A 22,303-nucleotide genomic window follows, 5' to 3' on the forward strand; every position below is an offset into this window, starting at 1 on the left:
GGCGGGTAGGTGCAGGTAGCGATCGGTTGAAGAGCATGCATTTAGTTTTACTTGTATTTAAGAGCAATTGGAGGCCATGGAAGGAGAGTTGTGTGGCATTGAAGCTTGCCTGGAGGGTTGTTAACACAGTGTCCAAAGAAGGGGCCGGAAGTATACAGAATGGTGTCGTCTGCGAGAGGTGGATCAGAGACTCACCAGCAGCAAGAGCGACCTCATTGATGTATACAGAGAAGAGAGTCGGTCCAAGAATTGAACCCTGTGGCACCCCCATAGAGACTACCAGAGGTCCGGACAGCAGACCCTCCCATTTGACACACTGAACTCTATCAGAGAAGTAGTTGGTGAACCAGGCGAGGCAATCATTTGAGAAACCAAGGCTGTCGAGTCTGCCGATGAGGATGTGGTGATTGACAGAGTCGGAAGCCTTGGCCAGATCAATGAATACGGCTGCACAGTAATGTTTCTTATCGATGGCGGTTAAGATATCGTTTAGGACCTTGAGCGTGGCTGAGGTGCACCCATGACCAGCTCTGAAACCAGAGTGCATAGCAGAGAAGGTATGGTGAGATTCGAAATGGTCGGTAATCTGTTTGTTGACTTGGCTTTCGAAGACCTTAGAAAGGCATGGTAGGATAGATATAGGTCTATAGCAGTTTGGGTCAAGAGTGTCTCCCCCTTTGAAGAGGGGGATGACCGCAGCTGCTTTCCAATCTTTGGGAATCTCAGACGACACGAAAGAGAGGTTGAACAGGCTAGTAATAGGGGTGGCAACAATTTCGGCAGATAATTTTAGAAAGAAAGGGTCCAGATTGTCTAGCCCGGCTGATTTGTAGGGGTCCAATTTTTCAGCTCTTTCAGAACATCAGCTGAACGGATTTGGGAGAAGGAGAAATGGGGAAGGCTTGGGCGAGTTGCTGTTGGGGGTGCAGTGCTGTTGACCGGGGTAGGAGTAGCCATTACACAGAATCCTCATAGCCCCCCCCTCTCAGCGACGGGCCACCTTCAGGGCCGAGGGGTGAACGTTACAAATGTCAAACCACTGTTCCTCCACCTTCCTGTGTGGCAGCAGGCCGTTGTGTGGCAGCGCCGGTCTCCTCCAGCGGTCTCTGCTCCTCCCCACCACCCTCCAGAACTGCGTATCCTTGAACAGGAAGACAGCGTTGTGCGTGTAGGAGAAGTAGGCGGCGTCTATGCTACCGCCGGGTGATCCCCAGACACTACTGCTGGGAACACAGCGGTAATCTTCCTGGGGAAGCCTGGGGACACGCGGGTGGCTGTCAAGTCGAACGCATACACCTGTTGGAACACATTCACATGTTTAGATGTGATCTTCCTGGGGAAGCCTGGGGACACGCGGGTGGCTGTCACGTCGAACACATACACCTGTTGGAACACCTTCACATGTTTAGATGACAGGAGGAGGAAATAAACAACCGTTGAAAGATGTAAACGAGGCCGGTGATAAATGGACTAAACAACAAGATGGTAAATGTTCAGTTTATCAAAACAAACACAACTCCGATGGGGATTTTCTGCGGAACACAATATTTAACAACTGATTCAGGCATTTTTTTCCTCCTCTTTTTCCACTTGGATATAATTGGGAAAGATTAAAGGAGGAATGTTTAAACTCCGAGGGGAATAATGTAGCCCTTTACCGAACCGTTGTCATGGTGGTTTTCTGCTGAGGAACATTTCAAATGTATCATTTGCTTTCAAAATCTCTAAACATTTTACATTTAAACAACCAAATCAAGCAGATAAATGAAAAACAAAACAGGAAGGAGATTAATAAAGAATATTAAACACAAATCAACAATATGTTAATGACATATGTCAAATCAACAATATGTTAATGACACATGTCAAATCAACAATATGTTAATGACACATGTCAAATCAACAATATGTTAATGACATGTTAATGACACATGGCTAATCAACAATATGTTAATGACACATGTCAAATCAACAATATGTTAATGACACATGTCAAATCAACAATATGTTAATGTCAAATCAACAATATGTTAATGACATGTTAATGACACATGTCAAATCAACAATATGTTAATGACATGGCTAATCAACAATATGTTAATGACATATGTCAAATCAACAATATGTTAATGACATATGTCAAATCAACAATATGTTAATGACATATGTCAAATCAACAATATGTTAATGACATATGTCAAATCAACAATATGTTAATGACATATGTCAAATCAACAATATGTTAATGACATATGTCAAATCAACAATATGTTAATGACATATGTCAAATCAACAATATGTTAATGACATGTTAATTAATGATGACATATGTCAAATCAACAATATGTTTAATGACAATATGTTAATATGTCAAATCAAATCAACAATATGTTAATGACATATGTCAAATCAACAATATAATGTCAAATCAACAATATGTTAATGACATGTCAAATCAATCAACAATATGTTAATGACATATGTCAAATCAACAATATGTTAATGACATATGTCAAATCAACAATATGTTAATGACATGTTAATGACACATGTCAAATCAACAATATGTTAATGACATATGTCAAATCAACAATATGTTAATGACATTTGTCAAATCAACAATATGTTAATGACATATGTCAAATCAACAATATGTTAATGACATATGTCAAATCAACAATATGTTAATGACATATGTCAAATCAACAATATGTTAATGACATGTTAATGACACATGTCAAATCAACAATATGTTAATGGAATATGTCAAATCAACAATATGTTAATGACATATGTCAAATCAACAATATGTTAATGACATGGCTAATCAACAATATGTTAATGACATATGTCTAATCAACAATATGTTAATGACATATGTCAAATCAACAATATGTTAATGACATGTCAAATCAACAATATGTTAATGACATATGTCAAATCAACAATATGTTAATGACATATGTCTAATCAAATCAACAACATGTTAATGACAATATGTTAATATGTCAAATCAACAATATGTTAATATATGTCTAATCAACAATATGTTAATGACAATGTCAAATCAACAATATGTTAACATGTCTAATCAAATCAACAATATGTTAATGACATATGTCAAATCAACAATATGTTAATGACATATGTCAAATCAACAATATGTTAATGACATGTCAAATGACAATATGTTAATAATGTCAAATCAACATGTTAATGACAAATGTCAAATCAACAATATGTTAATAATGACAATATGTTAATATGTCAAATCTAATCAACAATATGTTTAATGACAATATGTCTAATCAACAATATGTTAATGACATATGTCAAACATGTTAATGGCATATGTTAATGACATATGTCAAATCAATATGTTAAACAATATGTTAATGACATATGTCTAATCAACAACATGTTAATGACATATGGCTAATCAACAATATGTTAATGACATATGTCAAATCAACAATATGTTAATGACATATGTCAAATCAACATGTTAATGACACATGTTAATCAAATCAACAATATGTTAATGACATCAAATGTTAATCAAATCAACAATATGTTAATGACATGACAATATGTTAATGACTAATCCAATATGTTAAACATGTAATCAACAAATGACATATGTTAATGACTAATCAACAATATGTTAATGAATATGTCAAATAATGACATATGTCAAATCAACAATATGTTAATGACATATGTCTAATCCAACAATATGTTAATGACATATGTCTAATCAACAACATGTTAATGACACATGCTAATCAATGTCAATATGTTAATGACATATGTCAAATCAACAATATGTTAATGACATAATCAACAATATGTTAATTACATATGTCAAATCAACAATATGTTAATGACATATGTCTAATCAACAATATGTTAATATGTTAATGACATATGTCAAATCAACAATATCAACAATATGTTAATGACATATGTCAAATCAACAATATGTTAATGACATATGTCTAATCAACAATATGTTAATGACACATGCCAAATCAACAATATGTTAATGGCATATGTCAAATCAACAGTATGTTAATGACTTACATAAGTGCCCTTGAAGAAGTAGATGTGGTAGTCCCTCCTGTCATAGAAGGCTGTGTCTATAGGACTGGGCACCCCTGGGAACCCCTCAGAGATGAGTCTAGGGTAGAGGTGTCCCTCAGGGTCCACTGTAAACACCTGGTCATTGTCATCGTCATACCTCCAGTACTGGGTGCCTAGTGTACACAAGGAGATATTCATAAAAATATATTTATTCAACTTCTACAGATATTTTCATAACAGAGATCATTTCAAATCGCTTAAAAATACTAAAACTAAAAACTAAAAAGAATCAATTAAAACAGCCATATGACTACGATTTACAGCCAGAGTTGAACGTCAAGAGGAGACTCAAGTCTCTAACAGATGGAAACACAGTCAAGAGGGAGACTCAAGCCCCCTACAGATGGAGACACAGTCAAGAGGGAGACTCAAGCCCCCTACAGATGGAGACACAGTCAAGAGGGAGATTCAAGCCTCTAACAGATGGAACCACAGTCAAGAGAGAGACTCAAGCCTCCTACAGATGGAAACAGTCAAGAGGGAGACTCAAGCCTCCTACAGATGGAACCACAGTCAAGAGAGAGACTCAAGCCTCTAACAGATGGAGCCACAGTCAAGAGGGAGACTCAAGCCTCCTACAGATGGAGACATAGTCAAGAGGGAGATTCAAGCCTCTAACAGATGGAACCACAGTCAAGAGAGAGACTCAAGCCTCCTACAGATGGAAACAGTCAAGAGGGAGACTCAAGCCTCCTACAGATGGAACCACAGTCAAGAGAGAGACTCAAGCCTCTAACAGATGGAGCCACAGTCAAGAGGGAGACTCAAGCCTCCTACAGATGGACCCACAGTCAAGAGAGAGACTCAACCCTCTAACAGATGGAGCCACAGTCAAGAGGGAGACTCAAGACCCCAACAGATGGAGCCACAGTCAAGAGGGAGACTCAAGACCCCAACAGATGGAGCCACAGTCAAGAGGGAGACTCAAGACGCTAACAGATGAAGACACAGTCAAGAGGGAGACTCAAGCCTCCTACAGATGGAACCACAGTCAGGGAGACTCAAGACGCTAACAGATGACTCACAAGAGACTCAACTAACAGATGAAGACACAGTCAAGAGGGAGAATCAAGACGCTAACAGATGAAGACACAGTCAAGAGGAGACTCAAGCCTCTAACAAATGAGAGAGAGAGAGAGAGCGAGAGCGAGAGCGAGACAGAGACAGACAGACAGACAGACAGGTTTACTCTAGTCAGTTCCATTACCTTTAAAGAAGTAGACAGCATCAGTGTTCCTGTTCCACACGTGAACACATGCGTCTACCCCGTCGGAGGGAATGCCGCGCCAGCCCACCTGAAGAGCCACCGGGTCACCATAGCGGGTCCGGTTGGTCCTGTCCTCATACAGAGAGAGGAATGATTTCAACCTTTGCAACGAAGGACCATATATTTACGTGCGTTTTGAAAAATCCAGATATTTATGTTTATATTTTTGGGGGAATGTTTATACAACATAATACATGTAATTGTACATACACTACATGACCAAAAGTATGTGGACACCTGCATCTCATTACATAATCATGGGCATTAAAATGGAGTTGGTCCCCCCCCCTTTGCTGCTATAACAGCCTCCACTCTTCTGGGAAGGCTTTCCACTAGTAGTAGGAACATTGCTGCTATAACAGCCTCCACTCTTCTGGGAAGGCTTTCCACTAGATGTTGGTACATTGCTGCTATAACAGCCTCCACTCTTCTGGGAAGACTTTCCACTAGTTGTTGGAACATTGCTGCTATAACAGCCTCCACTCTTCTGGGAAGGCTTTCCACTAGTTGTTGGAACATTGCTGCTATAACAGCCTCCACTCTTCTGGGAAGGCTTTCCACTATATGTTGGAACATTGCTGCTATAACAGCCTCCACTCTTCTGGGAAGGCTTTCCACTAGTTGTTGGAACATTGCTGCTATAACAGCCTCCACTCTTCTGGGAAGACTTTCCACTAGTTGTTGGAACATTGCTGCTATAACAGCCTCCACTCTTCTGGGAAGACTTTCCACTATATGTTGGAACATTGCTGCTATAACAGCCTCCACTCTTCTGGGAAGACTTTCCACTATATGTTGGAACATTGCTGCTATAACAGCCTCCACTCTTCTGGGAAGGCTTTCCACTAGATGTTGGAACAGTGCTGCGGGGACTGACTTCCATTCAGCCACAAGAGCATTAGTGAGGTCAGGGGCACTGATATTGGGCGATTTGGCCTGGCTCGCAGTCGGTATTCCAATTCAACCCAAAGTTGTTCGATGGGGTTGAGGTCAGGGCTCAGGCCAGTCAACCTCTTCCCCACCGATGTCGACAAACCATTTATGTATGGACCTCGCTTTGTACACGGCGGCATTGTCATGCTGAAACAGGAATTGGACCTTCCCCAAACTGTTGCCACAACATTGGAAGAACGGAATCATCTAGAATGTCATTGTATGCTGTAGCGTTAAGATTTTCCTTGACTGGAACTAAGGGGCCCGAACCATGAAAGACAGCCCCAGACCAGTACTCGTCCTCCACCAAGGCACTATGCATTGGGGCAGGTAGCATTCTTCTGGCATCCGCCAAACCCAGATTCGTCCATCAGACTGCCAGATGGCGAAAGCGGGATTCATCACTCCAGAGAATGTGTTTCCACTACTCCAGAGTCCAATGGCAATGAGCTTTAAATCACTCCAGCAGACGCTTGGCATTGCACATGGTGATCTTAGGCTTGTGTGCGGCTGCTCGGCCATGGAAACCCATTTCATGAAGCTCCTGACTAACAGTTCTTGTGCTGACGTTGCTTCCAGAGGCAGTTTGGAACTCGGTTGTGAGTGTTGCAACCGAGGACAGACAATTTTTACGTGCTTCAGGCACTCGCTGGTCTCGTTCTGTGAGCTTGTGTGGCCTACCACTTTGTGGCTTAGCCATTGTTGCTCCTAGACGTTTCCACTTCACAATAACAGACCTCAAGTTTACACATGATTCCATATGTGCTATTTCATAGTGTTGATGTCTTCACTATTATTCTACAATATAGAAAATAGTACAAATAAAGACAAATCTTGAATGAGTAGGATGAGTAGGTCTTCTGGAACTTTTGACTGGTACTGTATGTATATATATATATATATATATATATATATATATATTTCAACCTCTTTTAAAAAACTTTTTATAATGACGATTTAGGAAGTTTATCTCATTGTTTTCAAAATACACATATTTAGTTGTTGGTCTGTAGGAATTCATTGACACACATCCAAAGTCGTTGAAGAGGTGCTGATTAACGGAAAGGTAAACTTTAAGATTGTGATTATTTGTCTGTTTTTACCTGTTCTCATAGAGCCAGTACCAGCCGTCCCTCATGAAGTAGGTGTTGAAACGAATCACCACCTCACCGTACTGGGTTCTCTCCTTCCTGATCCAGTCAAACACTGTGTTGAACTGACCCTTACAGCCCCCTAGAGGGAAACAGACCAGACTGTTGAACCTTACAGCACCCTAGAGGGAAACAGACCAGACTGTTGACCCTTACAGCCCCCTAGAGGGAAACAGACCAGACACTGTGTTGAACCTTACAGCCCCCTAGAGGGAAACAGACCAGACTGTTGACCATTACAGCCCCCTAGAGGGAAACAGACCAGACTGTTGACCCTTACAGCCCCCTAGAGGGAAACAGACCAGACACTGTGTTGAACCTTACAGCACCCTAGAGGGAAACAGAACAGACTGTTGACCCTTACAGCCCCCTAGAGGGAAACAGACCAGACACTGTGTTGAACATTACAGCCCCCTAGAGGGAAACAGACCAGACTGTTGAACCTTACAGCCCCCTAGAGGGAAACAGACCAGACTGTTGACCCTTCCAGCCCCCTAGAGGGAAACAGACCAGACTGTTGAACCTTACAGCCCCCTAGAGGGAAATAGACCAGACTGTTGAACCTTACAGCCCCCTAGAGGGAAACAGACCAGACTGTTGAACCTTACAGCCCCCTAGAGGGAAACAGACCAGACACTGTGTTGAACCTTACAGCCCCCTAGAGGGAAACAGACCAGACTGTTGAACCTTACAGCCCCCTAGAGGGAAACAGACCAGACTGTTGAACCTTACAGCCCCCTAGAGGGAAACAGACCAGACACTGTGTTGAACCTTACAGCCCCCTAGAGGGAAACAGACCAGACTGTTGAACCTTACAGCCCCCTAGAGGGAAACAGACCAGACTGTTGAACCTTACAGCCCCCTAGAGGGAAACAGACCAGACTGATGAACCTTACAGCCCCCTAGAGGGAAACAGACCAGACTGTTGAACCTTACAGCCCCCTAGAGGGAAACAGACCAGACACTGTGTTGAACCTTACAGCCCCCTAGAGGGAAACAGACCAGACTGTTGAACCTTACAGCCCCCTAGAGGGAAACAGACCAGACTGTTGAACCTTACAGCCCCCTAGAGGGAAACAGACCAGACTGTTGAACCTTACAGCCCCCTAGAGGGAAACAGACCAGACTGTTGAACCTTACAGCCCCTAGAGGGAAACAGACCAGACACTCTGTTGAACTTACAGCCCCCTAGAGGAAACAGACCAGACTGTTGAACCTTACAGCCCCTAGAGGGAAACAGACCAGACTGCTGAACCTTACAGCCCCCTAGAGGGAAACAGACCAGACTGTTGAACCTTACAGCCCCTGAACAGACTGTTGACACCCCCTAGAGGGAAACAGACCAGACTGCTGAACCTTACAGCCCCCTAGAGGGAAACAGACCAGACTGTTGAACCTTACAGCCCCCTAGAGGGAAACAGACCAGACTGTTGAACCTTACAGCCCCTAGAGGGAAACAGACCAGACTGTTGAACCTTACAGCCCCCTAGAGGGAAACAGACCAGACTGTTGACCCTTACAGCCCCCTAGAGGGAAACAGACCAGACAAACAGATGGAAGAGGAGTTGACAGATAGCCAGGTAGCCAGACAGCCAGCCAGATGGTAGGTGGACATGTGTAGGTAGGTAGATAGGTAGGTAGCCAGACAGCCAGCCAGATGGTAGGTAGGGTAGGTAGCAGGTAGGTAGGTAGGCAGGTAGGTAGGTAGGTAGGTAGGTGTAGGTAGGTAGGCAGGTAGGTAGGTAGGTAGGTAGACAGGTGTAGGTAGGTAGGTAGATAGGTAGGTAGGTAGGTAGACAGGTGTAGGTAGGTAGACAGGTGTAGGTAGGTAGACAGGTGTAGGTAGGTAGACAGGTGTAGGTAGGTAGACAGGTAGGTAGGTAGGTAGGTAGACAGGTGTAGGTAGGTAGGTAGACAGGTGTAGGTAGGTAGATAGGTAGGTAGGTGGGTAGACAGGTGTAGGTAGGTAGGTAGGGACAGTGTAGGTAGGTAGGTAGACAGGTGTAGGTAGGTAGGTAGACAGTGTAGGTAGGTAGGTAGGTAGGAGGTAGACAGGTGTAGTAGGTAGACAGGCAGGTAGGCAGACAGGTGTGCAGGTAGGACAGGTAGGTAGGCAGGTAGACAGGTGTAGGCAGGTAGACAGGTAGGTAGGTAGACAGGTAGGTAGACAGGTAGGTAGGTAGACAGTGTAGGTAGGTAGACAGGTGTAGGTAGGTAGGTAGGTAGGTAGACAGGTGTAGGTAGGCAGGACAGGTAGGTAGGTAGGTAGACAGGTGTAGGTAGGTAGGTAGGCAGACAGGTGTAGGTAGGTAGGTAGGTAGACAGGCAGGTAGGTAGGTAGGTAGACAGGTAGGTAGGTAGGTAGGTAGACAGGTGCAGGCAGGTAGGTAGGTAGGTAGGTAGGCAGACAGGTGTAGGTAGGTAGGTAGGTAGACAGGTGTAGGTAGGTAGGTAGGTAGACAGGTAGACAGGGTAGGTAGGTAGACAGGTGTAGGTAGGTAGGTAGGTAGACAGGTGTAGGTAGGTAGGTAGGACAGGCAGGCAGGTAGACAGGTGTAGGTAGGTAGGTAGACAGGTGTAGGTAGGTAGGGTAGGTAGGTAGGTAGACAGGTGTAGGTAGGGTAGACAGGTGTAGGTAGGTAGACAGGACAGGTAGGTAGGTAGGTAGGGTAGACAGGCAGGTAGGTAGACAGGTGTAGGTAGGTAGGTAGGTAGGTAGACAGGTGTAGGTAGGTAGACAGGTAGGTAGGCAGACAGGTGTAGGTAGACAGGTAGGTAGGTAGGCAGTGTAGGTAGGTAGACAGGTGTAGGTAGGCAGGCAGGCAGGCAGGTAGACAGGTGTGAGGTAGGTAGACAGGCAGGTAGGGCAGACAGGTGTAGGTAGGTAGGTAGGTAGACAGGTGTAGGTAGGTAGGTAGACAGGTAGGTAGGTAGGTAGGTAGACAGGTGTAGGTAGGTAGGTAGGTAGGTAGGTAGGTAGGTAGACAGGTGTAGGTAGGTAGGTAGGTAGGTAGACAGGTGTAGGTAGGTAGGTAGGTAGACAGGTGTAGGTAGGTAGGTAGACAGGTGTAGGTAGGTAGGTAGACAGGTGTAGGTAGGTAGGTAGGTAGACAGGTGTAGGCAGGTAGGCAGACAGGTAGGTAGGCAGGTAGGTAGACAGGTAGGTAGGTAGTAGGTAGGTAGACAGGTGTAGGTAGGTAGGTAGACAGGTAGGTAGGTAGGTAGACAGGTGTAGGTAGGTAGGCAGGCAGACAGGACAGTAGGTAGGTAGACAGGTGTAGGTAGGTAGGTAGGTAGGTAGGTAGGTAGGTAGACAGGTGTAGGTAGGTAGGTAGGTAGACAGGTGTAGGTAGGTAGGTAGACAGGTGTAGGTAGGTAGGTAGACAGGTGTAGGTAGGTAGACAGGTAGGTAGGGAGGTAGGTAGGTAGGTAGACAGGCAGGTAGGTAGGCAGGTGTAGGTAGGTAGGTAGGTAGGTAGGGTAGGTAGGTAGGTAGACAGGTGTAGGTAGGTAGACAGGTAGGTAGGTAGGTAGGTAGGTAGGTAGGTAGACAGGTGTAGGTAGGTAGGTAGGTAGACAGGTGTAGGTAGGTAGGTAGGTAGACAGGTGTAGGTAGGTAGGTAGGTAGGTAGGTAGACAGGTGTAGGTAGGTAGGTAGACAGGTGTAGGTAGGTAGGTAGACAGGTAGGTAGGTAGGGTAGGTAGGTAGGTAGGACAGGACAGGTGTAGGTAGGTAGGTAGGTAGGTAGGTAGGTAGACAGGTAGGTAGGTAGACAGGTGGTAGGTAGGTAGACAGGTAGGTAGGCAGGACAGGTAGGTAGGTGGGTAGGTAGGTAGACAGGTGTAGGTAGGTAGGTAGACAGGTGTAGGTAGACAGGTAGGTAGGTAGACAGGTGTAGGTAGGTAGGTAGGTGGACAGGTGTAGGTAGGTAGGTAGGTAGGTAGGTAGACAGGTGTAGGTAGGTAGACAGGTAGGTAGGTAGGTAGACAGGTGTAGGTAGGTAGACAGGTGTAGGTAGGTAGGTAGGTAGGTAGACAGGTGTAGGTAGGTAGGTAGGTAGGTAGGTAGGTAGGTAGACAGGTGTAGGTAGGTAGGTAGGTAGGTAGGTAGGTAGGTAGACAGGTGTAGGCAGGCAGGTAGACAGGTGGGTAGACAGGTGTAGGCAGGCAGGCAGGCAGACAGGTGTAGGTGTAGGCAGGCAGGCAGGCACAGGTGCAGGCAGGCAGGCAGGTAGGTAGGGCAGGTAGGCAGGCAGGTAGGTAGTGTAGGTGGGTAGGTAGGTAGACAGGTGTAGGGGGGTAGACAGTGTAGGCAGGTAGGTAGGTAGGTAGACAGGTGTAGGTAGGTAGGTAGGTAGACAGGTGTAGGTGTAGGTAGGTTGAACAGGTAGGTGGGTAGGTACAGGTGTAGACAGGTGTAGGTAGGTAGGTAGACAGGTGTAGGTAGGTAGGTAGGGACAGGTGGGTGTAGGTAGGTAGGTGACAGGTAGGTAGGTAGGCAGACAGGTGTAGGTAGGTAGACAGGTGTAGGTAGGTAGGTAGAGACAGGTGTAGGTAGGTAGGTAGGTAGGTAGACAGGTGTAGGTAGGTAGGTAGGCAGGTAGGTAGGTAGACAGGTGTAGGTAGGTAGGTAGGTAGGTAGGTAGGTACAGGACAGGTGTAGGCAGGTAGGTAGGTAGGTAGGTAGGTAGGTAGGTAGGTAGACAGGTGTGTAGGTAGGTAGGTAGACAGGTAGGTAGGTAGGTAGGTACAGGTAGGTAGGTAGACAGGTGTAGTGTAGGTAGGTAGGTAGACAGGTGTAGGTAGGTAGGTAGGTAGACAGGTGTAGGTAGGTAGGTAGGTAGGTAGGTAGACAGGTGTAGGTAGGTAGACAGGTAGGTAGGTAGGTAGACAGGTGTAGGTAGGTAGACAGGTGTAGGTAGGTAGGTAGACAGGTGTAGGTAGGTAGGTAGGTAGACAGGTGTAGGTAGGTAGGTAGGTAGGTAGACAGGTGTAGGTAGGTAGACAGGTAGGTAGGTAGGTAGGTAGGTAGGTAGGTAGGTAGACAGGTGTAGGTAGGTAGGTAGGTAGACAGGTGTAGGTAGGTAGGTAGGTAGGTAGACAGGGTGTAGGTAGGTAGGTAGGTAGGTGTAGGTAGACAGGTAGGTAGGTAGACAGGTGTAGGTAGGTAGGTAGGTAGACAGTAGGTAGGTAGGTAGGTAGGTAGACAGGTGTAGGTAGGTAGGGTAGGTAGGTAGACAGGTAGGTAGGTAGGTAGGTAGACAGGTGTAGGTAGGTAGGTAGACAGGGTAGGTAGGTAGACAGGTGTAGGTAGGGGTAGGTAGACAGGTGTAGGTAGGTAGGTAGGTAGACAGGTGCAGGCAGGCAGGTAGGTAGACAGGGTGCAGGTAGGTAGGTAAACAGGCAGGTAGGTAGGAGGTGTGGTAGGTAGGTAGGTAGGTAGACAGGTGTAGGTAGGTAGACAGGTGTAGGTAGGTAGGTAGGTAGACAGGTGTAGGTAGGTAGGTAGGTAGACAGGTGCAGGCAGGCAGAGGCAGACAGGTAGGTAGGTAGACAGGTAGGTAGGTAGGTAGGTAGACAGGTGTAGGTAGGTAGGTAGACAGGTGTAGGCAGGTAGGTAGACAGGTAGACAGGTGTAGGCAGGCAGGCAGGCAGGTAGGTAGGTAGGTAGGTAGGTAGGTAGACAGGTGGTAGGTAGGTAGACAGGCAGGTAGGTAGGTAGGTAGACAGGTGTAGGTAGTAGTAGGTAGGTAGACAGGTGACAGGTAGGTAGGCAGGCAGGTAGGCAGGTAGGTAGACAGTGTAGGTAGGTAGACAGGTGGGCAGACACAGGGTAGGTAGGCAGGTAGACAGGTGTAGGCAGGCAGGCAGGTAGGTAGGTAGACAGGTGTAGGTAGGTAGGTAGGTAGGTAGACAGGTGTAGGTAGGTAGGTAGGTAGGTAGACAGGTGTAGGTAGGTAGGTAGGTAGACAGGTGTAGGTAGGTAGACAGGTGTAGGTAGGTAGGTAGGTAGGTAGACAGGTGTAGGTAGGTAGGTAGGTAGGTAGGTAGACAGGTGTAGGTAGGTGAGGTAGACAGGTGTAGGTAGGTAGGTAGGTAGGTAGACAGGTGTAGGTAGGTAGGTAGGTAGGTAGCAGGTAGGTAGACAGGTAGGTAGGTAGGTAGGTAGGTAGACAGGTGTAGGTAGGTAGGTAGGCAGACAGGTGTAGGTAGACAGGCAGGCAGGTAGGCAGGTAGGTAGACAGGTGCAGGCAGGTAGACAGGTAGGCAGACAGGTGGGTGCAGGTAGGTAGGTAGGCAGCAGACAGTATAGGTAGACAGGTGTAGGCAGGTAGACAGGTAGGTAGACAGGTGTAGGTAGGCAGGTGACAGGCAGGCAGGCAGGCAGGCAGGCAGACAGGTGTAGGCAGGTAGGCAGGCAGACAGGCAGACAGGTAGGTAGGTAGACAGGTGTAGGCAGGTAGGCAGACAGGTGTAGGTAGGCAGGCAGGCAGACAGGTGTAGGTAGGCAGGTAGACAGGGGCAGTAGACAGGTGCAGGTAGGTAGACAGGTAGGTAGGACAGGCAGACAGGTAGGCAGGTAGGTAGGCAGGGCAGGTAGGGCAGGTGGTGGTGGGTAGGTGAACAGGTGGGTAGGTGGGTAGGCAGGCAGGCAGGCAGTAGGTGGGTAGACAGAGGTAGGTGGGTGAACAGGTGTGGTGGGTAGCAGGCAGGCAGGCAGGCAGGCAGACAGGTGTAGGTAGGTAGGTAGGTAGACAGGTGTAGGTAGGCAGGCAGGTAGACAGGTGTAGGTAGGCAGGCAGGCACAGTGCAGGCAGGCAGGAGGCAAGCAGGTGACAGGTAGACAGGTAGGCAGGCAGTGTAGGCAGGTAGGTAGACAGGTGTAGGCAGGCAGGCAGGCAGGACAGGCAGGCAGGCAGACAGGTAGGTAGGTGTAGACAGGCAGACAGGCAGGCAGGTAGGCAGGCAGACAGGTAGGTAGGCAGGTAGGCAGGCAGACAGGTGCAGGTAGACAGGTGTAGGTAGGTAGGTAGACAGTGTAGGTAGGCAGGTGTAGGTAGACAGGTGCAGGGTAGGCAGACAGGTGTAGGTAGGTAGGCAGGTAGGTAGGTAGGTAGGTAGGTAGACAGGTGTAGGCAGGCAGGTAGGTGCAGGTAGGTAGGTAGGTAGGTAGGTGTAGGTAGGTAGGTAGGTAGGTAGGTAGACAGGTAGGTAGGTAGGCAGGGGTAGGTAGGTAGACAGACAGGGTGTAGGTAGGTAGGCAGGTAGGTAGGTAGGAGTCAGACAGGTGTGGGTGTAGGTAGGCAGTAGACAGGTGTAGGTAGGCAGGACAGGTGTAGGTAGGTAGACAGGTGTAGGTAGGTAGGCAGGCAGACAGCAGGCAGACAGGCAGGCAGACAGGTAGGCAGGCAGGCAGGCAGGCAGGCATAGGCAGGCAGGCAGACAGTGCAGGCAGGCAGGCAGACAGGTGCAGGCAGGCAGGCAGGCAGAGGTAGGTAGGTAGGTAGGTATAGACAGGTAGGTAGGCAGGCAGGCATAGGCAGACATATAGGTAGGTAGACAGGTGTAGGTAGGCAGGTAGACAGGTGTAGGTAGGCAGGTAGGTAGACAGGTGTAGGTAGGCAGGTAGACAGGGCAGGCAGGCAGGCAGGCAGGCAGGGTAGGTGAGGCAGGTAGGCAGATGCAGGCAGGTAGGTAGGCAGACAGGTGTAGGCAGGCAGGCAGGCAGACAGTGCAGGGCAGGCAGGCAGGCAGGCAGGCAGGCAGGCAGACAGGTGCAGGCAGGCAGGCAGGCAGGCAGGCAGGCAGGCAGACAGAGGCAGGCAGGCAGACAGGCAGGCAGGCAGGCAGGCAGGCAGGCAGGCAGACAGGTGCAGGCAGGCAGACAGGCAGGCAGGCAGGCAGACAGTGGTGCAGGCAGGCAGGCAGGCAGGCAGAGACAGGTGCAGGATAGGCAGGCAGGCAGACAGTGCAGGGCAGGCAGACAGGTGCAGGCAGGCAGGCAGGCAGGTAGGCAGGCAGGCATGCAAGCAGGCAGGCAGGCAGGCAGGCAGACAGGCAGTAGGCAGGCAGGTAGGCAGGCAGGCAGGCAGGCAGGGCAGGCAGGCAGACAGGCAGTGCAGGCAGGCAGGCAGACAGTGCAGGCAGGCAGGCAGGCAGGCAGACAGGTGCAGTGTAGGCAGACAGGCAGGCAGGCAGATTGCAGGCAGACAGGCAGGCAGGCAGGCAGAGTGCAGGCAGGCAGGCAGGCAGGCAGGCAGGCAGGCAGGCAGGCAGACAGGCAGGCAGGCAGGCAGGCAGACAGGTAGGCAGGCAGGCAGGCAGGTAGACAGGTGTAGCAGGCAGGTAGGCAGACAGGTGCAGGCAGGCAGGCAGGCAGACAGGTGCAGGGCAGGCAGGCAGACAGTGCAGTGTGCAGGCAGGCAGGCAGGCAGACGTGCAGGCAGGCAGGCAGGCAGACAGGCAGGCAGGTGCAGGCAGGCAGGCAGGCAGGCAGCAGGCACGTGGTGTAGGCAGACAGGCAGACAGGCAGGCAGGCAGGCAGGGGTAGTGTAGGTATAGGTAGACAGGTGTAGGTAGGCAGGCAGGTAGGCAGACAGGTGCAGGTAGGTGGTAGGCAGGCAGGTAGGACAGGTGCAGGTGCAGGCAGGCAGGCAGCAGGTGTAGGCAGGCAGACAGTGTAGGCAGGTAGGCAGACAGGTGTAGGTAGGCAGGCAGACAGGTAGGTAGGTAGGCAAACAGGTGTAGGTAGGTAGGCAGATGTGTGTAGGTATGTAGACAGGTAGACAGGTGCAGGCAGGCAGGCAGGCAGGCAGGCAGGTAGGTAGGTAGGCAGGTAGGTAGGTAGGTAGACAGGTGCAGGTAGGCAGGGCAGACAGGTGTAGGCAGGCAGGCAGGCAGACAGTGTGCAGGCAGGCAGGCAGGCAGGCAGGCAGGGCAGGCAGGCAGGCAGGCAGGCAGGCAGGCAGGCAGGCAGACAGTGTAGGGGCAGGCAGGCAGACAGGCAGGGGCAGGCAGACAGGTGCAGGGCAGGCAGGCAGGCAGGTGCAGGCAGACAGGCAGGCAGGCAGGCAGGCAGGCAGGCAGGCAGGGCAGGCAGGCAGGCAGATTGCAAGTGCAGGTGCAGGCAGGCAGGCAGGCAGACAGGTAGGCAGGCAGACAGGCAGGCAGGCAGGCAGCAGGGCAGGGCAGGCAGGCAGGCAGGCAGGCAGGTAGGCATTACAGGTGCAGGCAGGCAGGCAGGCAGGTGTAGGCAGGCAGGCAGGTAGGCAGACAGGTGGCAGGCAGGCAGACAGGTGCAGGTAGGCAGGCAGGCAGAGGCAGGCAGGCAGGCAGGCAGGCAGGCAGGCAGGTGCATGCAGGCAGGCAGGCAGGCAGGGGCAGGCAGACAGGTGCAGGCAGGCAGGCAGGCAGGCAGGCAGGCAGGGCAGGCAGGCAGGCAGGCAGGCAGGCAGGCAGGCAGGCAGTGCAGGCAGGCAGGCAGACAGGCAGGCAGGCAGGCAGGCAGGTGCAGGCAGGCAGGCAGGCAGGCAGGCAGGCAGGCAGGCAGGCAGGCAGACAGGCAGGCAGGCAGGCAGGCAGGCAGGCAGGGCAGGCAGGCAGACAGGCAGGCAGGCAGACAGGCAGGCAGGCAGGCAGACAGCCAGGCAGGCAGGCAGGCAGGCAGGGGCAGGCAGGACAGTGCAGGCAGGCAGGCAGGCAGGCAGGCAGGGCAGGCAGGCAGACAGGTGCAGGCAGGCAGGCAGGCAGGCAGGCAGACAGGCAGGCAGGCAGGCAGGCAGATTGCAGGCAGGCAGGCAGGCAGGCAGGGCAGGCAGGCAGGCAGGCAGGCAGGCAGGTAGACAGGGCAGGCAGGCAGGCAGGCAGACAGGCAGACTGCAGGACAGGTGCAGGCAGGCAGGCAGGCAGGCAGACAGGCAGGCAGGCAGGCAGGCAGGCAGGCAGGCAGGTGCAGACAGGCAGGCAGGCAGGCAGGCAGGCAGGCAGGCAGGCAGACAGGTGCAGGCAGGCAGACAGGCAGGCAGGCAGGCAGGCAGGTAGACAGGTGCAGGCAGGCAGGCAGACAGACAGATAGGCAGGTAGGCAGACACAGGTAGGCAGGGCAGGTAGGCAGGCAGACAGTGTGTAGGTAGGCAGGGCAGGGCAGTAGACAGGTGCAGGCAGGGAGGCAGACTGCAGGCAGGCAGACAGGCAGGCAGGCAGACAGTGCAGGTAGGCAGGCAGGCAGACAGGTGCAGGCAGGCAGGCAGGCAGGCAGGCAGGCAGACAGGTAGGTGCAGGCAGGCAGGCAGACAGGTGCAGGCAGACAGGCAGGCAGGCAGACAGAGGTAGGTAGGCAGGTAGGTAGACAGGTGCAGGTAGACAGGTAGGTAGGTAGACAGGTGTAGGTGGTAGGTAGGTAGGTAGACAGGTGTAGGTAGGTAGGTAGGTAGACAGGTGTAGGTAGGTAGGTAGGCAGACAGGTGTAGGTAGGTAGGCAGACAGGTGAGGTAGGCAGGCAGGGCAGGCAGGTAGGCAGGCAGATAGGCAGGCAGGTAGACAGGTGCAGGGCAGGCAGGCAGGCAGGCAGACAGGCAGGCAGGCAGACAGGTGCAGGCAGGCAGGCAGGCAGGCAGAGGCAGATTGGCGAGATAGGCAGGCAAACAGGACAGGTGCAGGTAGACAGGGCAGGCAGGTAGGCAGACAGTGCAGGCAGGCAGGCAGGCAGGCAGACAGGCAGGCAGGCAGGCAGGCAGGCAGGCAGGCAGGCAGGCAGGCAGAGTGCAGTGCAGGCAGGCAGGTGCAGGTGCAGGCAGGCAGGCAGACAGGTGCAGCAGGCAGGCAGGCAGGCAGACAGGTGCAGGGGCAGGCAGGCAGACAGATGCAGGCAGGCAGGCAGGCAGGCAGGCAGGCAGGCAGGCAGGCAGACAGGTAGGCAGGCAGGCAGGTGCACAGGCAGACAGGCAGGTAGGCAGGCAGAGGTGTAGGTAGGCAGGCAGGCAGCAGGCAGGCAGGCAGGCAGACAGGTAGGCAGGCAGGCAGGCAGTGGCAGACAGAGGCAGGCAGGCAGGCAGGCAGGCAGGCAGGCAGGCAGGCAGGCAGGCAGATTGCAAGTGCAGGCAGGCAGCAGGCAGGCAGGCAGGCAGGCAGGCAGTGCAGGTAGGCAAGGCAGGAGACAGGTGCAGGTAGGCAGACAGGCAGGCAGGCAGGCAGGAGCAGGCAGGTGTGCAGGCAGGCAGGCAGGCAGAGGTGCAGGCAGGCAGGCAGGCAGGCAGGCAGGCAGGCAGGCAGGCAGGCAGGCAGGCAGGCAGGCAGGCAGGTAAGTGCAGGCAGGCAGGCAGGCAGGCAGACAGGCAGATACAGGCAGGCAGGCAGGCAGGCAGGCAGAGGCACAGGTGCAGGCAGGCAGGCAGGCAGACAGGTGCAGGTAGGCAGGCAGGGCAGGCAGACAGTGCAGGCAGGCAGGCAGGTAGACAGGTGCAGGCAGGCAGGTAGCAGGCAGAGTGCAGGCAGGCAGGCAGGCAGGCAGGCAGGCAGAGTGCAGGCAGGCAGGCAGGCAGACAGGCAGGCAGGCAGGCAGGCAGGCAGACAGGTGCAGGCAGGCAGGCAGGCAGGCAGGCAGGCAGGCAGAAGAGGCAGCAGGCAGGCAGGCAGGCAGGCAGGCAGGCCAGGTGCAGGCAGGCAGACAGGTGCAGGCAGGCAGGCAGGCAGGCAGAGGCAGGCAGGCAGGCAGGCAGACAGGTGCAGGCAGGCAGGCAGGCAGGCAGGCAGGCAGGCAGGTGCAGGTGCAGGCAGGCAGGCAGACAGGCAGGCAGGCAGGCAGGCAGGCAGGCAGGCAGGCAGAGGCAGGCAGGCAGGCAGGCAGGCAGGCAGGCAGGCAGGCAGGCAGACAGGTGCAGGCAGGCAGGCAGGCAGGCAGGCAGGCAGGCAGGCAGGCAGGCAGGCAGGCAGGCAGGTGCAGGCAGGCAGGCAGGCAGGCAGATTGCGCGGTGCAGGCAGGCAGGCAGACAGGCAGGCAGGCAGGCAGGTGCAGGCAGGCAGGCAGGCAGGCAGGCAGGCAGGCAGGCAGGCAGGCAGGCAGGCAGGCAGGCAGGCAGGCAGGCAGGCAGGCAGGCAGGCAGACAGGCAGGCAGGCACAGGCAGGCAGGCAGGCAGGCAGGCAGGCAGGCAGGCAGGCAGGCAGGCAGACAGGTGCAGGCAGGCAGGAGGCAGGCAGTGCAGGCAGGCAGGCAGGCAGGCACAGCAGGCAGGCAGGCAGGCAGACAGAAGCAGGCAGGCAGGCAGGCAGGCAGGTAGGCAGGCACAGGTAGGCAGATTGGACAGGTGTAGGCAGGCAGGCAGGCAGGCAGGTAGACAGGTGTAGGTAGGCAGGCAGACAGGTGCAGGTAGGCAGGCAGGCAGGCAGGTGCAGGTGCAGGCAGGCAGGCAGGTGTAGGCAGGCAGGTAGACAGGCAGGTAGGTAGGTGCAGGTGCAGGCAGGCAGGCAGGCAGGACAGGTGCAGGCAAAAGCAGGTGCAGGCAGGCAGGCAGGCAGGCAGCAGGCAGGCCAGGCAGGCAGGCAGGCAGGCAGGCAGGCAGGCAGGCAGCAGGCAGGCACAGACAGCAGGCAGGCAGGCAGAGGCAGGCAGGCAGGCAGGCAGGCAGGCGGCAGGCAGGCAGGCAGGCAGACAGGCAGGCAGGCAGGCAGGCAGGCAGGCACAGGCAGGCAGGCAGGCAGGCAGGCAGGGCAGGCAGGCAGGCAGGAGGCAGTGCAGGCAGGCAGGCAGGCAGAGGCAGGTGCAGGCAGGCAGGCAGGCAGGCAGGCAGGCAGACAGGTGCAGGTAGGCAGACAGTGCAGGCAGGCAGGCAGGCAGGCAGCAGGCAGGCAGGCAGGCAAAGGCAGGCAGACAGGCAGGCAGGCAGGCAGGCAGGCAGGCAGGCAGGCAAAAGCAGGCAGTGCAGGCAGGCAGGCAGACAGGCAGGCAGGCAGGCAGGCAGGCAGGTGTAGATAGGCAGGCAGACAGGCAGGCAGGCAGGCAGGCAGGCAGGCAGGCAGGCAGGCAGTAGGTAGACAGGGTAGGCAGGCAGGTAGACAGGGCAGGCAGAGGCAGTGACAGGTGCAGGCAGGCAGGCAGGCAGACAGGTGCAGGCAGGCAGGCAGGCAGGCAGGCAGGCAGGCAGGCAGGCAGGCAGGCAGGCAGGCAGGCAGGCAGACAGGCAGGCAGGCAGGCAGGCAGGCAGACATAGGCAGGCAGGCAGGCAGGCAGGCAGGTAGGCAGGCAGGCAGGCAGGGTGCAGGCAGGCAGGCAGGCAGGCAGGCAGGCAGGCAGGCAGGCAGAGGCAGGTGCAGGCAGGCAGGCAGGCAGGCAGGCAGGACAGGTGTAGGCAGGCAGGCAGGGCAGGCAGGCAGACAGGCAGGCAGGTAGGCAGGCAGGCAGGCAGGCAGCAGGTGCAGGCAGGCAGGCAGGCAGGCAGGCAGTGCAGGCAGGCAGGCAGGCAGGCAGGCAGGCAGGCAGGCAGAGCAGGTGCAGGCAGGCAGGCAGGCAGAGGTGCAGGTGCAGGCAGGCAGACAGGCAGGCAGGCAGGCAGGCAGTAGCAGGTGCAGGCAGGCAGGCAGGCAGGCAGGCAGTAGGCAGGCAGGCAGGCAGGCAGACAGGTGCAGGCAGGCAGGCAGGCAGGCAGACAGGCAGGCAGGCAGGCAGACAGGCAGGCAGGCAGGCAGGCAGGCAGGCAGGCAGGCAGAGGTGCAGGCAGGCAGGCAGGCAGGCAGTGCAGGCAGGCAGGCAGGCAGGCAGACAGGTGCAGGTAGGCAGGCAGCAGGTGCAGGCAGGCAGGCAGATGAGGCAGGCAGGCAGGCAGGCAGGCAGGCAGGCAGGCAGGCAGGCAGACAGGTGCAGGCAGGCAGGCAGGCAGGCAGACAGGCAGGCAGGCAGGCAGGCAGGCAGGGGCAGGCAGGCAGGCAGGCAGGAAGACAGGCAGGCAGGCAGCAGGCAGGCAGGCAGGCAGACGGTGCAGGCAGGCAGGCAGGCAGGCAGACAGTGCAGGCAGGCAGGCAGGCGGGCAGGCAGGCAGATAGACAGGTGCAGGCAGGCAGGCAGGCAGGCAGGCAGGTGCAGGCAGGCAGGCAGGCAGGCAGACAGGTGCAGGCAGGCAGGCAGACAGGTGCAGGCAGGCAGGCAGGTGCAGGCAGGCAGGCAGGCAGGCAGGCAGGCAGGCAGGCAGACAGGCAGGCAGGCAGGTAGACAGGTAGACAGGTGTAGGTAGACAGGGCAGGCAGGCAGGCAGGTGTAGGTGCAGGTAGGCAGGCAGGCAGGCAGGCAGACAGGTAGGTAGGCAGACACAGGCAGGCAGGCAGGCAGGCAGACAGTGTAGGCAGGTAGGCAGGGGCAGACAGTAGGCAGGTAGGTAGACAGGTGTAGGTAGGTAGACAGGTGTAGGTAGGTAGACAGGTGTAGGTAGGTAAGCAGGTAGTATATTCCTATTTCTTTCACTAGGTGGTACTGTTTCCACAACTCTCACATACAGTGGATCTGTCCTACCATAGAGGTGCTGTATGGACTTCCTGTCCATCCAGTTGATCTCGAAGCCTGATTCCTGGGGCAGGTAACTGGGTTGCATAATGGAGCCAGTCCTGTAGATGTGAGGCAGGCCCAGGACGTGGCCTATCTCATGCACTGCCACCTGACGGGTGGGAAAACAACGGTAGTATTCAGGGGTAATTACATTTGACTAAATTACAGGTGCAATTAGGGTTTACCTTGCTTAAGGGCACACTGACAGATTTTTCACCTCGTCGACTTGGGGACTCAAACTATTAACTTTTCAGTTACTGGCCCAACCACTAGGCTAC

The 22,303-nt window shown here is 53.3% G+C and overlaps 1 protein-coding gene across 1 annotated transcript in view; it reads right to left on the reverse strand.

Moving 5' to 3' along the window:
- Window positions 1-202: 202 nt before the first annotated feature.
- Window positions 203-22,303, reverse strand: part of LOC135573596 (disintegrin and metalloproteinase domain-containing protein 12-like) — a 308,097-nt gene continuing 285,996 nt past the window's right edge. Inside the window, 6 exon segments of the mRNA XM_065022859.1 lie at window positions 203-1,200; window positions 1,203-1,296; window positions 4,084-4,256; window positions 5,351-5,478; window positions 7,447-7,576; window positions 21,993-22,134. Of these exon segments, the coding sequence (XP_064878931.1) occupies window positions 986-1,200; window positions 1,203-1,296; window positions 4,084-4,256; window positions 5,351-5,478; window positions 7,447-7,576; window positions 21,993-22,134 (882 nt within the window). The 3' untranslated portion in view covers window positions 203-985.

Source organism: Oncorhynchus nerka, linkage group LG10, assembly GCF_034236695.1.
Source record: "Oncorhynchus nerka isolate Pitt River linkage group LG10, Oner_Uvic_2.0, whole genome shotgun sequence".
NCBI classification, from domain to species: Eukaryota; Metazoa; Chordata; class Actinopteri; order Salmoniformes; family Salmonidae; genus Oncorhynchus; species Oncorhynchus nerka.